This window comes from Gouania willdenowi, chromosome 24, assembly GCF_900634775.1.
Source record: "Gouania willdenowi chromosome 24, fGouWil2.1, whole genome shotgun sequence".
Lineage (NCBI taxonomy): Eukaryota > Metazoa > Chordata > Actinopteri > Blenniiformes > Gobiesocidae > Gouania > Gouania willdenowi.
The window spans coordinates 4,693,899-4,708,706 of record NC_041066.1 but is presented as its reverse complement, the minus strand read 5'-3'; the positions used below and the strand labels follow the sequence as shown (position 1 = coordinate 4,708,706).

General features: G+C 38.0%; 1 protein-coding gene across 1 annotated transcript in view; it reads left to right on the top strand.

Moving 5' to 3' along the window:
- map3k5 (mitogen-activated protein kinase kinase kinase 5) overlaps window positions 1-14,808 on the top strand; it is an 87,211-nt gene that overhangs the window by 25,268 nt on the left and 47,135 nt on the right. Inside the window, exons 3-6 of the mRNA XM_028439334.1 lie at window positions 758-781; window positions 9,690-9,883; window positions 10,568-10,736; window positions 12,039-12,145. Coding sequence (XP_028295135.1) covers window positions 758-781; window positions 9,690-9,883; window positions 10,568-10,736; window positions 12,039-12,145 — 494 coding nt within the window. The remainder of the gene's footprint in view (window positions 1-757; window positions 782-9,689; window positions 9,884-10,567; window positions 10,737-12,038; window positions 12,146-14,808) is intronic.

The following is a 14,808-nucleotide window of genomic DNA, read 5'->3' as shown; positions in this document are numbered from 1 at the left end:
AGTTGTTTTTAATGATTAATCTGATTAAATGAAGGTAGTGAGCACTGTTTTGAGAATCTGAGCATTACACCTACACATCAGGTAACTTCATTGTTGTGGGTTTTTTTTCATGTACCGTATTTTTCGGACTATAAGGCGCACCGGTTTGTTGTTATTATTATTTTTATTATTATTATTATTATTATTATTATTATTATTATTATTATTATTATTATTATATTATTATTATTATTAAGAGTCAGAATAAAATAGTCAGATAAGTCAAACTTTATTCAACTCATTAACAATAACTCTCAACATTGTTCAGGTTTAACACATAAAATACAGAACAATACACTCACTTTTTCAGTTCAGTATGTTGAAGCACAATAGTTAATTTCATACATAAGGCGCACCTGATTATAAGGCGCACTGTCGATTTTTGAGAAGATTAAAGGATTTTAAGTGCGCCTTATAGTCTGAAAAATACGGTATTTACAAGTATTTTTTTAATCCTTTTTCCATTAACACAGTGCTTGATGGTTAACTGATGTTTAACCAAAGAAGGTTTGCAGTGTGTTCATTACATGTCGTTCTAACCTATTCCCTAAAAAGGTCTGGAGACAGTTTGTTCTGTGATATTTGTGTAATTATTAACGTGGGGTAAATGCGTATTCAGGACACATGATCATGGTGGAAAAAATGTGGAATTAATGAATTTATTTATTTTCTTCTAAATGTAATTTTGCTTCTTTATTTCTTTCTTTCTTTCTTGCAGGAGATCATTTGCCAGAAGAACACTGTAAGTACTGAAACCATGACTTTATCTCCCTTCCTCACAGTTTGTCACACATTGCTCACCTTTTGTTCACACATCGCATTCATTCTGTGGTGAAAATAATATGTTTTCACTGCGATGCTGAGTGCAGTGTTGCTCACACTTCTTTTTCTGTTTTCCTCCTGTGTGGATCTTATTTAATGCAAAATTTACTTTTCCTTACACTTTATGCTCACACTTACCGACAGGCCCCAGAGTTTAAAGTATTTGACTTGCAAAGATACAGCAGCATGCTAAAGTCAACAGATGCATTGTTTCCAATACAAATGATAAGTTAGTTGTTGGTTTGCAGGTCTGTGGTGAGAGTAAAATCACCAGGTGCTTTGTTGTCCATTCACCATCAATCCCTTTGTTTGGTAGAAGCCTCCATTGTGCAGATTTATAACTATTTTTATATATAAATGTATAAATACATTCAGTCGGCTCTAAACATGACTAAGGCTGCTCCATCCAATCGGACGCATGCCCTGTAAACCCCGCCCCTCAAAAGTCCTTATTTAAAAAAAATATACATTTTATTTCATATTAATTTTACATACTGTATATAATGGGAATTGATTTGTGCAAGTTGTATTACTAATGAAATGTCTCTTTAACAGCTTTTTTTCCCCTGAAAGTCTGTGCAGGGGCTTTTTTTTATATTCCTACTAAATCACTGATCACATGATTAATTGTGAGCACAGGAAGAAAAAATAAATTTTAAATTTGTAAGCACAAGAAGGAAGCCATAATGATTGGACGAGAGTCGAGGAGATTCAAAGATTCAAAGTGTTTTATTGTTATGTGCACTGTAAGGAAACATGTTTCCCTGTACAATGAAATTCCTACTTTGCTGTCCATACTGGAGCCACAAAGAAAAACAAACACATGAAACAAAAAAATAACAAAGCAAAGAAAAGTAAAATAACCATTGTTATAATAATTGAAAATAATAAAGATATATATGTACAAGTTAGAAAAGGTAGAAAAATCAAATATAAAGTGTATTGAGGATGTAGTGCTGTGATCAGAAAGGGAACAGGGACCAGGGTTGCAACGACCACGCCCTGGTTAGTAGTTGTACAAGTCCGTCCGTCCTGGTCCACCTTGACCATCCCAGTAAAATTACCTGTTGCATTTCTGAAATGATCTGGTTTTCTGTTTTTTTTTTTTTCTAAATTAACACTACATATATTTCAACTGTACAGTAAGTCATTATGATAAGTAATATATTGTATAAGTTCATAGAGGATCCTCTGATGGTTGATCCTCCAGGAAAGGCTTAGCTCTGCTTAAGGGGCTTTCCAGTGAAGGTTGGTGCCTCGGTACTCAGAGACATGTTGTTCTCTGACACTGACTCACACTGTGTGAGCAGAACTGCTCAACAGTGAGAGCTCAAGGATCTCCCTGATGTGAACTCAATGACTCTCCCTGCTGCTGCTGCTGCTGCTGCTGCTGCTGCTGCTGCTGCTGCTGCACTTACACTCTCTGCCCAGGGGCGCCTTTCTCAACATTGTTCTTAATTGTTTTTATTTTGCATGAATCATTTTTTAAGACCAAAAGAAATCTGATAATGAAAATACATTTAACTTCAATGGCCAATAACTAATTAAAATTTAAATGTATTCCCCTAATTTAATTGAATTTAATTGAATTTAATGGATCTATAAAAATAAAAAAATGCTTAAAGGTATTGTGGAGGATGTTATTTTGGCTTCAAATTCCAGGTGGATCATAAAGACTATTGGTCCTCCTAATTGTCAATCATTCTGACATAAGGTGTAGGTGCTCATCCCCAGCTAGTTTTCGCTTGCTGCGCATGTGCATTTTCAAGTGTTTATGTGTCTCGTGAGCTACAGTTTCAGTTGAAGCTCGCCGTCCTCACCGGGTGCAAATCTTCTTTTGGAAAGTAAGCTTGTATGAGCGATGCCGACACCAACTTGTAAACAGAGCTGTGCATGAGGAAAACTGGGCTCGTGCATGCTCTCTCGCACACGTTTAATAGGCGTTCCCTCTTGGGAGCAGGTAGAGTGTTGCGCATGTGCATTTTTTCAAAAAACGGAGGGCGTTTCTTTTCTGAATTTAGGGAAAATCCTCCTCTATACCTTTAATATAACAAATTAAAAATGTGAATCTTAAACAGACAAAAAGGTGAGTAAAATGTATTCATAAAAAAAAATAATAGTCCTTTAAAGCCACTACCCTTGAGCAATTTTTTTTAGATAAAAACATAGTGTATGCCTCATAGAGCTAGGAATTGAACATAATTTATTTCAAAAAGAAAGGAAAAGGGTCATAAATGCTGCTTGAATGGTTGTTTTCATCATCGTAAACAGTTTGTTGACATTTTCAGGCATTGCATTGTGGGATGTAAAGTCGGGTGCATAGAACTGTTTTTACTTCATTCTAATATTACGTCTGGGAATACTGGGAACAAACTAAAATAAAAAAAATTGTGTCAAATGAATCTCTGTCCTCACTGTCTGGCAAAAAAAAAAAAACTAATCCCAGTGAGAATAAAATAAAAACATCTATGTATCCATTTACGGGACTCCACCTCCCACAATGCAATGCACAAGTGGTTACCCTCTAAATATGACAGGACAGAAAGGTTAGTGACACAAATCCCTGAGGCGTCTCAAAATGTGGGTGTTCTTGCAATTTTTTTGTAATAGAGTGAGGAAAACATTTACTACTCTATTATAACTGAAGTCTAGCTTCTTAGCTGTATTTGTGTCTAATTACTGTAATTATGTGAACATTTGCACAGTCCCACACTGCAGCCAGTGCATGCTTCAGAAGCTAACAAGTGATTAGCTTCGATTGACTACAGCGGTGCTGAAATATGCATGACCTGTGTAAACACAAAAGCCATGTGAGCCCAGTGACAGCACAAAGAGCAATGGTTTCTGTTGGCGATGATGTCATTAACCGCCAAGGAGGAACTACCATTCTTATTTGTGGATCTCTGCATTCACCTCATCTGCAGACCTTTATTTCACTTCCTGTTTTTAATCCTCAGCAGCAGACGTGTGTTTTATTGAAGACTGATGTGAACGTGAGATCTAATATTAAACTCATCATTTTTAGCCAAGATGAATCTGATGCTCATGTTGTGTTTCAGAGCACGCTCCACATTCTGGGAACAAATGGGCGTCTAAAGTGTATTTCCTGCTTGTCTCGCTCTCTTTCTTCCTCTGCTGACACTATCGTGCACACGCACACACACACACACACGCGTGGATGCTTCCCCTGTGTTTATCTAGCAGTGGTGGCTCTATCACAACAGGAGCTGTGGGAGTTTCATTTGAAGTACAAACAATCGCAGATAAAATGCAGATGTGACACATTACTCCTGACTCTTAACAGCTGGAGGAATGAAGAGTTGAGGCCGGAACTGCAGCTATAAATAAAAATAGTAAATCAATAGCTTTCGGTTGGATTAAAGGATTATTTATACAAACAAAAAATAGTTCAGATTGGTAAAGCAGCTTGTCCTGGGTTAATCTGGACGAGCTGAAACAACAATAAAAATCTTTTTATTGTACAATGTAAAAGTAAGATGGTTTGTCTAAAAACACAGTTTTAATGTTGAATAATAGTAGTTTTAAAAAGGGGAAATGCAAAAGGTCTGTTGCAGAATGTATGTTGTCATTCATCCTCTTTTAGGCCAAACCGTTCTCAGGGGATTGTGAAACGATCACGTTAAGTAATCATTGTTTCGGGTGTGCCAACAAGATTTCCTTTGTTCTTTTGCGCTGCTTTGAATGAATTTGTAACTGATATATTTCAATTGGAAGTTATTTCATTCTAAACGCAATAATTTTAAAACAAATGTATTTTACTTTGTATTTTTACTTAAAGTAAAAATGACAAATAAAGCTCAGCTGAAAGACTTTTATTTGTAACCTTTCCTAGGAATGAGAGGTGATTTAGAAGCTGCAGATGCAATAACAAAACTAAACACTTTAAACTCACACTTATGGATGTTGACATGTTTGACAAACTGTGACGTAGTGATCAGGGTTGGGGTCAATTGTAATTGTAATCGCGTAATTGATCATTAATCACAATTATGGCATAATTGTAAGTGTAATTGAAAACATATGTTGCTCTTGTTAATCATACTTCAATTGTAATTGGGTTCAGATAATTGACTTTGTAATTGTAATTGACATAGAAATGTTTATAAAAACAACAATTTCATTACACGTAAAACTGGGGACCCATGTTAGAGTTCTATGGCTTACACATATGTAGTTAAAAATGAATCCAATTTGTTTTATATCTTGTCTTGTTTTCCCCACTTCATTTTAGTTCTCTGGAGTATCTTTTTTTTTTTTTTTTTAATAAATTGAAATTGAGGGGTATTCTGACAGGAAAAAGGCTCAGGCGCCCACACTAAAAACATTGATACCAATATTTTTATGGATAAGGACATATAATAAGATAACCAAGAGATGAGAAACAAATTGGATGACAGATAATTGTTTTTAGTGTATTTTACAGCTGATTCAAGACATGGGTCAAAACCGACCTGTTATCATAAGAGATGCTAACAGAAAGCTAACACATAAAGAAGGTTAAGTTTTATAGGCTTATTTATTAAAGGTGCAGTAATTGTTATTATTTGAAATTGATTATGTAATTGTAATTGATTCAGTGGAAAAATAATAATTGTAAATTTAATTGTAATTTGAAAAAATGCCGGTCACCAAAATCATAATGGAGTTATAATTGAACATAGATAATTGAAGACGTAATTGCAGTTGAATAATGTAATTGACCCCAACCCTGGTAGTGATTACTCAAGGAAGAGCTTCATTCACGTACCTTCAACTGGTTTGATGGTTGCCATGGTAGCGAAGACTTCCCCGTTTTATGGTGTCTTCCTTGTTCAGCTTTAAGACGTGTGGTTTTGTAGTAAGATGGCTGACAGTGGCATCCAAATGCTGTACCCACTGCCATTTAAAATGATTTATTTCCTGGTAAGTGCAACATCAACATGCATCCACCGTAATATTCTTGGGCTTCTTAGGAATAGATAATAATTACTTGCCATTGACTATCGAATACGGAGTTGTCCTGACGTGTGAACGCTGAATGGCTGACATCTCCAAAATGTTGATGTAAAGGGATATTGTGTGTTTGAGGATAAAAGTTGATAAGAATGACTCCAAAGACAATTCTGACACAAATCAGTAACAACTTTACTATTTAGCTTTAGACCAATCATCCAAAGTGCATTCATATGATGAGCTGCATATCACGTTAAAAAGATCAAATCATTATTATGATTCTCTCTGCAGTGTGCACACTTATCCCTCAGGGTACGTGTACCCTCTGTTGGGAGTCACTGCTGTAAGCGCTGTTGTTGGTTCACTAAAGTGGGTGTTGCATTTGCATAAAAACAGTTTGTGTTAGAATTGGGATGCAGTTAAGATTAAAAGCCAAAAACAGAAGGCCAGACTTCCTCTGTTCACTCAGTTTCCTCTCCTGACTGTTAAAGCATTTTATGTCTTTATCTTTGTAAAAACCAGTTCTAAAGAGAGTTAATGACATGATGTTCCTGGTCATTGTTCAGTGAGGGTGTGTTCAATAGACCATAAATACACACACGTAGTAAACCTGCTTTTCATTCCATCATTATTCAACACAATATAACAATGGTTCTCAACTATTGTTAATATGAACACTGTTTGAGAACAAGATCAATGTACCAATCTCTGAAATGAAAATGGAGCATTTTCGACCTGATATAAAAATAGTTTCATCCTAAGACAACCTGAACAAAATAAGTATATTTTTAAACCACAGTATATGGCAGGAAATGTTGTGAAAGGGGAGAAATATTCCCTTATCCTTTCACTCCCTTTAGCCCATAACTAAAAACTGCAAAAAAGTGTTGAAGATATACTCTTGTTCGCTATTTTTTTAAATAAAAAAAGGTGTTTTAGAGAAATTAACTACCTTGTACATTGTAACTGCATAGTTAGCACTGATGCTGAAATAAATCTCCTTAAAAAATAATGTTATTTGCTGTTAGGATGGAGCTGATTTTATTTAGTAACATTTTATATAAAATCCCACACTACCACAGAAGGCATTAAACATTTCCTTTCCACCATATTTCCTCGCTTTCTAGAATAATTCATTATATAATAGTTTTTAAATGTTATTGTAATTTATTAATTTATTCACAATATGCACCACACACCCATACCTAACCCTTGGGGGGCTGGATGGTGGGACTGGGGGTGGAGGGGGCCGCCACCTGTGTCACTATGTAGTGGCGTGGGGGCGGCACTCCCACCTCTAGTTACCCTACTAATCCCTCCAATTTTAATCACACCTCAACATGCCACCCCCCGGAGGGTGTATCTTCACTTACACCCTCCGGCCTATTACACCACATACACATATATCCACAGAGGCAGGATGGGGAGCACCGCTCCCCTCCATCCCCCTTCTTTTAATTACACCCCATACATTCACTAAACACACACACTCACACAGGGGATAGGGAAGTGCCTCTCCATTGGGGAATGGAGAGGCACCATAACAGGGTGGTGGGTTGGTTCACATATTTGGGCCTCTCCGGTGGGGGCCTGGCCCCTCTGTTGGTGGCTGGGCCACTGCATAGAGTAAAAATACATCAGGATGGTGCGGTCGGGCGTGGCGGTGGGTCTCGGGGGGGGCTTTGCTGGGGTCTCTCCTTGCGGGGTCTTTCCGGGCGGTGTCGGCCTGGTGGGGCGCGGGGGCGCTTCCTCCCCTTGGGTGTGGCTTGGTGCTTGTTTCGTCGGCTGGTGGCCTTGGGGGCGGGCCTCGCGGTGTGCGGACCCGGGGCGGCCTGCCTCGCCGGTTTGGGGGTTGGGTGTGCTGGTGTCCTCGCCGGGGTTGGGGCGGGGTTGCTCGGCGCCTCAGAGCGATGCCGTTTACTGGAGGGCGGCGCTAGCTGTTCCGGTGGTGGAGGTTGCTGTCGGCCGCCTGGTGGGTCTGTCCTGCCATCTGCGGACTGGTGGGTGGGTCCGGGGCATCTTTGGCTGGGGGCTGCTGTTCCGCACTTGGATCGGTGGCGTGGTGCGCTGGGTCCTTGGCTCCTTGGGGCTTTCTCGGGTGTGTATGGGGGGGGCGATGGTTGCCTCTCGGCTTGGGATCTTGGGGGCGTTCGGGGGGCTGCTTGGCCGTGGGGTGGTCGCCGGGGGCTCCTAGATTGCCCGCTCTTGCTGCTGGCCTGACTGCTTCTTCGGGCCCGGGGGCGGCTCGTGGGTTTTGCAGTGGCGGTTCTTGGAAATACATTTGTCATGGATGCACTGGCCTTGGGCTGTGGGATAACACTCATACTGGGCTCAACCATAGACACGTTGTTCCCAAATACCTGTTTTATGGAATTTCCACTCACTTCTTCCTCTGCTCACAGCCACCACCATTATTCCTAAGCTGCACACTGGTCACCAAACTGGCTTGATAACACAACAATAAGCACAATATGCACAACCACAATTTCACATCGCATCACTTGAAACCTATCGACTACTCCCCACCCATTCCATTTCCTATCTTGTATCCCTCTTCCCTGTTAACTTCCCAACCCCCCTCCACCCCCTCACCTTGGTGTAACACTGCCCTCTCTTTTTTACACCCTCCCTTTAATAAAGTACTTCTTACCCTTCCCTAGGGAGGGCTGGTGATGGTCACAATTATGCAATGAAATAAATAAATTTATTTATTTGCAATAACAAAATATGCATTGCTGTTAAAAGATTGCACTTCTTGTAGTGTTAGCCTTCAACAGCATGTGCAGACAAAGGAAAAAAAAAAAAAAAGTAATTTATTACATATATATAATGCTAACTGTTTGTTCTTGCTACTTGTTCGTTGATGTACTTGTGACGTGAATTAACAATACAGTTGAATCTGAATAACAATTATCAGGGATTTACAAATGTATGGTCATTTTATGTGCCCCCCAAAGTAAATACACAAAAATATAACAAAAATACACAAAATTAGTCCAAAAACATAAAAAACAACTACAAAAATACACAATGTGACTCATTACACACAAAATAACTACAAAAGTTCACGGAATGACAGAAATACAAAATGATGACAAAAACAGACAAAACCCTTTTGATTTTTCCTTAATGTTCAGATTGGTCATTATTAAAATGCTGACATGAATGCTCATAACATGGCCCTTGGATCAGACAGTCACATTTTTGTGGCCTCGCTATAAGAAAAGTTTTCATTATTAGTTGTATTATTTTTGGTCTGTTTGTTTAAAGTAGATACAGATGGATCTATACTTTATTCATCTCCAAGAGAAACTCTTCCATTAAACAATCTATCTTTGTTTTTTTTATATTTACTTGTACTGAATTTTTTTCTTGTACATTCCGACTGCTTTTGTTACTGTGTCTACTTTGGATTGGTTTGTTTGTTGTGGTTTTGTTGTATCTCTGTTTTTCGCTTGACAGAGATTTTAATCTCAATGTGACGTGCCTGGTTTATTATCAGGATTTAAGGTCACAGAATTTTCTTTTATTAAACAAGTGAAATGCCATAACTGTCTTATTTTGCAGGATGGTGTCGTCCCTGTTCAGTCACGTTTATTTATGTTAATATGTTGTTATAGTTAAAAACATCCTTAGTACTGCTCTTAGAAACTTGATTCAAAAAGAAAAACTGTGAAACAGTAAGGCTGTGGATTTAAATCATTGAAATGAATAAAGTGCTAATAAGCTGCTAATGTAAGATAAATGATGTCAGGGTGTTGTTCAGGGATCTGTTAATATTTAAAAGTTGATCTTTTTATGGTCCAAACGATCGTCTGTTTCACAGTGTAGCACAGTGGGATATTCAATGACTGCTGTGTGTCCTGCGTCTGCAGACAAGCTCAGCGAACTACACCTTCATCCCGTACATGGTGACACCGCACAACAAGGTGTACTGCTGTGAGAGCAGCCTGATGAAGGGCCTGACCGAGCTGATGCAGCCCAGCTTCGAGATGCTCCTCGGGCCCATCTGCATGCCGCTGCTGGATCGCTTCATCCAAGTGCTCAAAGTGTCCCAGGCCAACTCCCAGTAAGCCTGAATATCCAACAATAGCAGGAGGTGTTCATTGCACATCTCCAATAAAGTTCACCGCTTTATTTATTCCATTTTTTTCTGAGAAAAGAATATGAAAAAGTATGCCTCGGCAATAAAACGATATGGTATATATCGCGATACAGATGCAATCATTATTAATTGATTTGCTTAAGGTGAGATTTAACACGTGTGAAAGGCTAAAAGCTAACATGTCACACGTTGTGTGAAATAAATGTTAGCATTAAACTAACTCATCCGTCCCAACTTGTGAAGCACAATATTTTTTTATTATAAATGAGGAAATAAAGGACAAAATCACCCCCGTAGTATTTTCTTAATTTCATACCCTGCTGTTCTTTTCATTTCAGAGATTTTAGTTTTATCTTAGGTCGACACTGAATTATTTACAAAATGCATTGCACATTTTGTTTGATTAAGCATTTGGTTAATGTCTTTTTTTTATATTAAAAAGTTAATTTTATTTAATTGACTTTTTTTTTTGTTTTATTTTTTCCCATTGTTTTTTTGGACCTCTTTTTAAGTGTTATAGATTACATTTAAAATAAAAGTATTTGTTTTTGCCTTTTTTCTTCTGGTCCTTATTTTGAATATAGGTATAGATAATTTTCCTTAAATCACAGATGTGTTACATGTGTTTGCTGTGTCTTTGTCCTGCAGTCAGTATTTTCGTGAGACCATCCTGAGTGAGATCCGCAAAGCTCGGGATCTCTACACAGGAATGGAGCTCGCAGCAGAGCTGAGCCGAATCCAGCAGCGTCTGGACAACGTGGAGTGCCTTTCTGTGGACGTCGTCATCAACCTGCTGCTGACCTACAGAGACATCCAGGTTGGCTCAACACGCTGCTGTGCACGTTATCTTTTAGCTAATTTAAGGCACTGCTTCTCATCCTCAAAAATGGCACAGACCACTTTTAATAATAGCCAAGTTTCACATGAAGTGGGGCTGGGCAGGACATGGTGCAAGGACCGGTATAGATCGGCGACCAGGAGATTGGGGACCACTTCTCTACAAAATGTTTTCATACAAATAAATTGATGAAATATTTTTTGATAATATGATTTTAGACAAGCCAATCAAAAGTATCTATAGGGTAAAGTTAGCTCTACAATAACATGATTGATTCATTTTAGGTTTAGTCTGTTACCCAACTACATCTCAAATTCCATGAAAATTTTTAGTCGACTAAATCTGATGGGAATTAGTCGACTTTTAGTCAATTTTGTACATGACAAACCGAGTAAATCGACAATACATAAAAACATGGATGGATGGATGAATGTGTTGATAAGGAGAGTGAATGGATAGTGGGATACAAAGAGGGAAGGGATGGATGTGTTAATAAAGAGGATGGATGGGTGGCTAAAAACGCATGGATGGATGCACGAGTTGATAGAAGATGTATGGGTGGCTAAAAAATATATGGACGGATGACTTTGTATGGATGGATGGATGAGTTGATAAAGACGATGTATGGATAAGTTGATTGATGGATGTATGGATGGAGGACTTAATAAAGAGGAGGGATGAGATGATGGATGGGTGATGGCTGGATGGATACAAACTGCTCCTGGAGGTGAAGGTTTCTACATAAACTCCAAACTGACAGCGTTTTGGCAGACGTACGTCCTGATTGGATGTTAGTGTATCCAGACGTACGTCCTGGTTGGATGTTAGTGTATCCAGACGTACGTCCTGGTTGGATGTTAGTGTATCCAGACGTACGTCCTGGTTGGATGTTAGTGTATCCAGACGTACGTCCTGGTTGGATGTTAGTGTATCCAGACGTACGTCCTGGTTGGATGTTAGTGTATCCAGACGTACGTCCTGGTTGGATGTTAGTGTATCCAGACGTACGTCCTGATTGGACGTTAGTGTAGAAGTCTAAGCCTCAGCCTGTGAACTCTCAGAGCTCCTGCTGAGTGTTTGTGCTCCTCTTTAAATGTGCCGTTAAAAAGTGACATTGTGAGGCTAACTCACCACAGGCTCATGAATCATTCTGTGCAGCAACCACCATGAGTCTGTGCTGCATAATTCAAGCTGCTGTTAGCATGGAGAGGATGTGGGCATCATCATCAACAACAAGAGGAGGACACTCCATGATTGAAGTGCTTTCTATCTGTCCTGCAGGATTATGAGTCCATCGTGATGCTGGTGGAAACTCTGGAGAAGCTGCCGACCTTTGACCCCGTGGCTCACCCACATGTGAAGTTCCACTATGCCTTTGCACTGAATCGGTGAGTCACACAAACACAATCTCTGCATATTTTTTAAATGCTTTGATAGATTTAAAAATATTCCTATAAAATACTGGATTTTCAATTTAGTAATTTTTAAGATAAAATATTAAATTAAAAAAATATAAATTTTCACATTTCTATTGATCGACTAATGGGCAAAACTTCCTGTGTGTAAACAGATGAAGAAAGTGGCTTCCTGTTTTCATATAAATAAAGATACTCAATGTATTGTTGAAGAAGAAGACTGTAGTTGAAATAATCTGAAAAACAACTTAAGGTTAACAATCATTTTTTTTCTCAAAGATATTTTAATGCTTGATGAAACTTTAAAATACTAGATTTAATTCTGTGCGCCCCCCCCAAAAGAAATACACAAAGGGACACCAAACAAACAGAAAACAATTTTACTCCAAAAACACACAAAACAACAAAAGGACAACAAAAATACACAGAAGGAAAACAAAATGACTTTAGAAAATTCTAATTCAAAAAAAGACAACATAAATACACTAAAGGACAACTAAAACAAATAAATTATCAACAAAAACACTCAAAGTAACAACAAAAATCCACAAAAGGACTCTAAAACTACACAAAATCACATAAAAGTACATTAATTGCCAACAGAGGAAAACCTTTGGACTTTCTTGTGAGTTTTCAGATTTTTGTGGCTCTTTGATTGGACATTACGATCCATTTTTGTGGTCCCCTCTGTAAGTCATTTTTTGCTTATATTCAGGGCTTTTATTTTTAAAATCTAAAAGCCAAGGTGGTGGTGTCTGTGTTGAGCAACAAAGAGTGGTTTCTATGTCTTTATTTGTGTTCAGTGATTTAGTATGCAGGAGGTTGTACCCATAAGTGGGAAGTGGCAGCCTCAGGAGGAAAGCATTGTTTGCTTGGTTGAAGGTTTCAGTAAAATGACTGTTCAGCCGACTTTGAACATTATAAATGTAAAAGCAGAGGTTGTATTTTAATAATTTGATTGTAGTGATAAAGATTGAACTCATTTATTTTAGTAAAATAAGAGAACAGTGTGAACTAAAGTCTGTAATTTTTTCTTTGTATAAAGTCATTCTGCAGATCACATTGACAGCTCTGACAGGCCAGATTATTGAAACCTTCAGAAACCCAAAGAACAAATGACCAGAGCTCAGTTTTAAGGGTAAAGATTCTCTTTGATTGCAGAGAAACTAGTGGAGACTACTGGAGGTACATTGTTTATGTAACTGTAGTGCTATTGGTTTGGTGTTTATGCTGCCATGTAGGGATGTAACGATTCACTCAACTCCCGATACGATTCGATTCACGATACTGGGTTCACGATACGATTCTCTCACGATTTAGTTTACAAAATGGGACTGTAGACAAATAATGATTGAAAGATATTCCTTTCCTAGAAAATACTGTATTATTTTCCTTTTATTTTTTATTGTCAAAAGAATCCCTTGATAAACTATTCAAAACAATGCAATTTAACTAAAAATAAATCTTGAAATAAATAAAGGAATAATACAAATGAAGAAGAAGCTTATTAATTTAAATTCTGGTTCTATAGTAAACAATACAAAACTGCATAATAGTTCTTTTTCTTTTTAAAAGTGCAACTGAAAAGGTATTTTGTGCCTTAACAATTGGACTTTAAAAAAAAAAAAAAAAAAAAAAAAAACCGTCATTGCACTGATTTACGGCAGATATTTGTTTGGACCAGCAGAGGGCGCTGGTAACCCAGTGGTCGGTTGGCATGCAGCTAATCTAGCAGTGAAGAAGAGATGTTATGCTAGTAGACAGAGCTAATAGAAAAACGTGACTTTTACAGATATTCACGAAATATTACAGATATTCTTTCGATGCTAAAGGGGCAAGGAATCATTTATTAACATGTAACATTAACATGTAAGAGTAGAATGCGGCCAGAAAGAAAGTAGTAGCAGATTCTGCCCGCCGGTACACTGCTGGACAAGAGAAGGGATAAATATATAGCGCCCTCTGCTGTTTAAAAAAAGTACTGCGATTCAATTTCCAAAGTATCGATGTCAATCTTGATACCTATGAATCGATTTTTAACTACCTTACGATTAATCGTTACATCCCTACTGCCATGTTATGTTAGTTTGAGGGTTTCTGAGACACAAATGTTTATTTAAAAATTATATTTATTAACAAATCATGCTGGTACTAAAAACAATGTGTTGCTTGAACATACTTCAGTATTAGGTTTACATTAAGAATGTCACCATCAACATTCTTTGGCTCCAGATCCCGATTTTGCCACTATCGAGCTATGCTCACAAGTCGATTAGGGAGATTAAGGAGCTCTGGTATGAGTTTGCATGCAGGAGAAAAAAAACCCAAACTCAGTGTCAAAGAGGAAAATTGCAGCCAATTAAAATCTTGTTTTTTTACTTCATTCTTACTGTGATTTCTTAGGTTTTTTTCCCCCAGACAAAGAAGACAGTGATTTGGTTGACTCTTTTTTTGTTCTTGTTTGTTCCCAGTATTCCACGTGATATCACCTTACTCGCCACATTCAGATCTTTCTGTGTACTCCCCAAAATACACAGCTGCCATTGTTTTGTCACAACTTTCAGTTTGTGAAAACACCAGAAATGTGTTGGGAAGTCACGTTGGCAGAGTTTTGGGGGGGAAACACAAAAAATCAT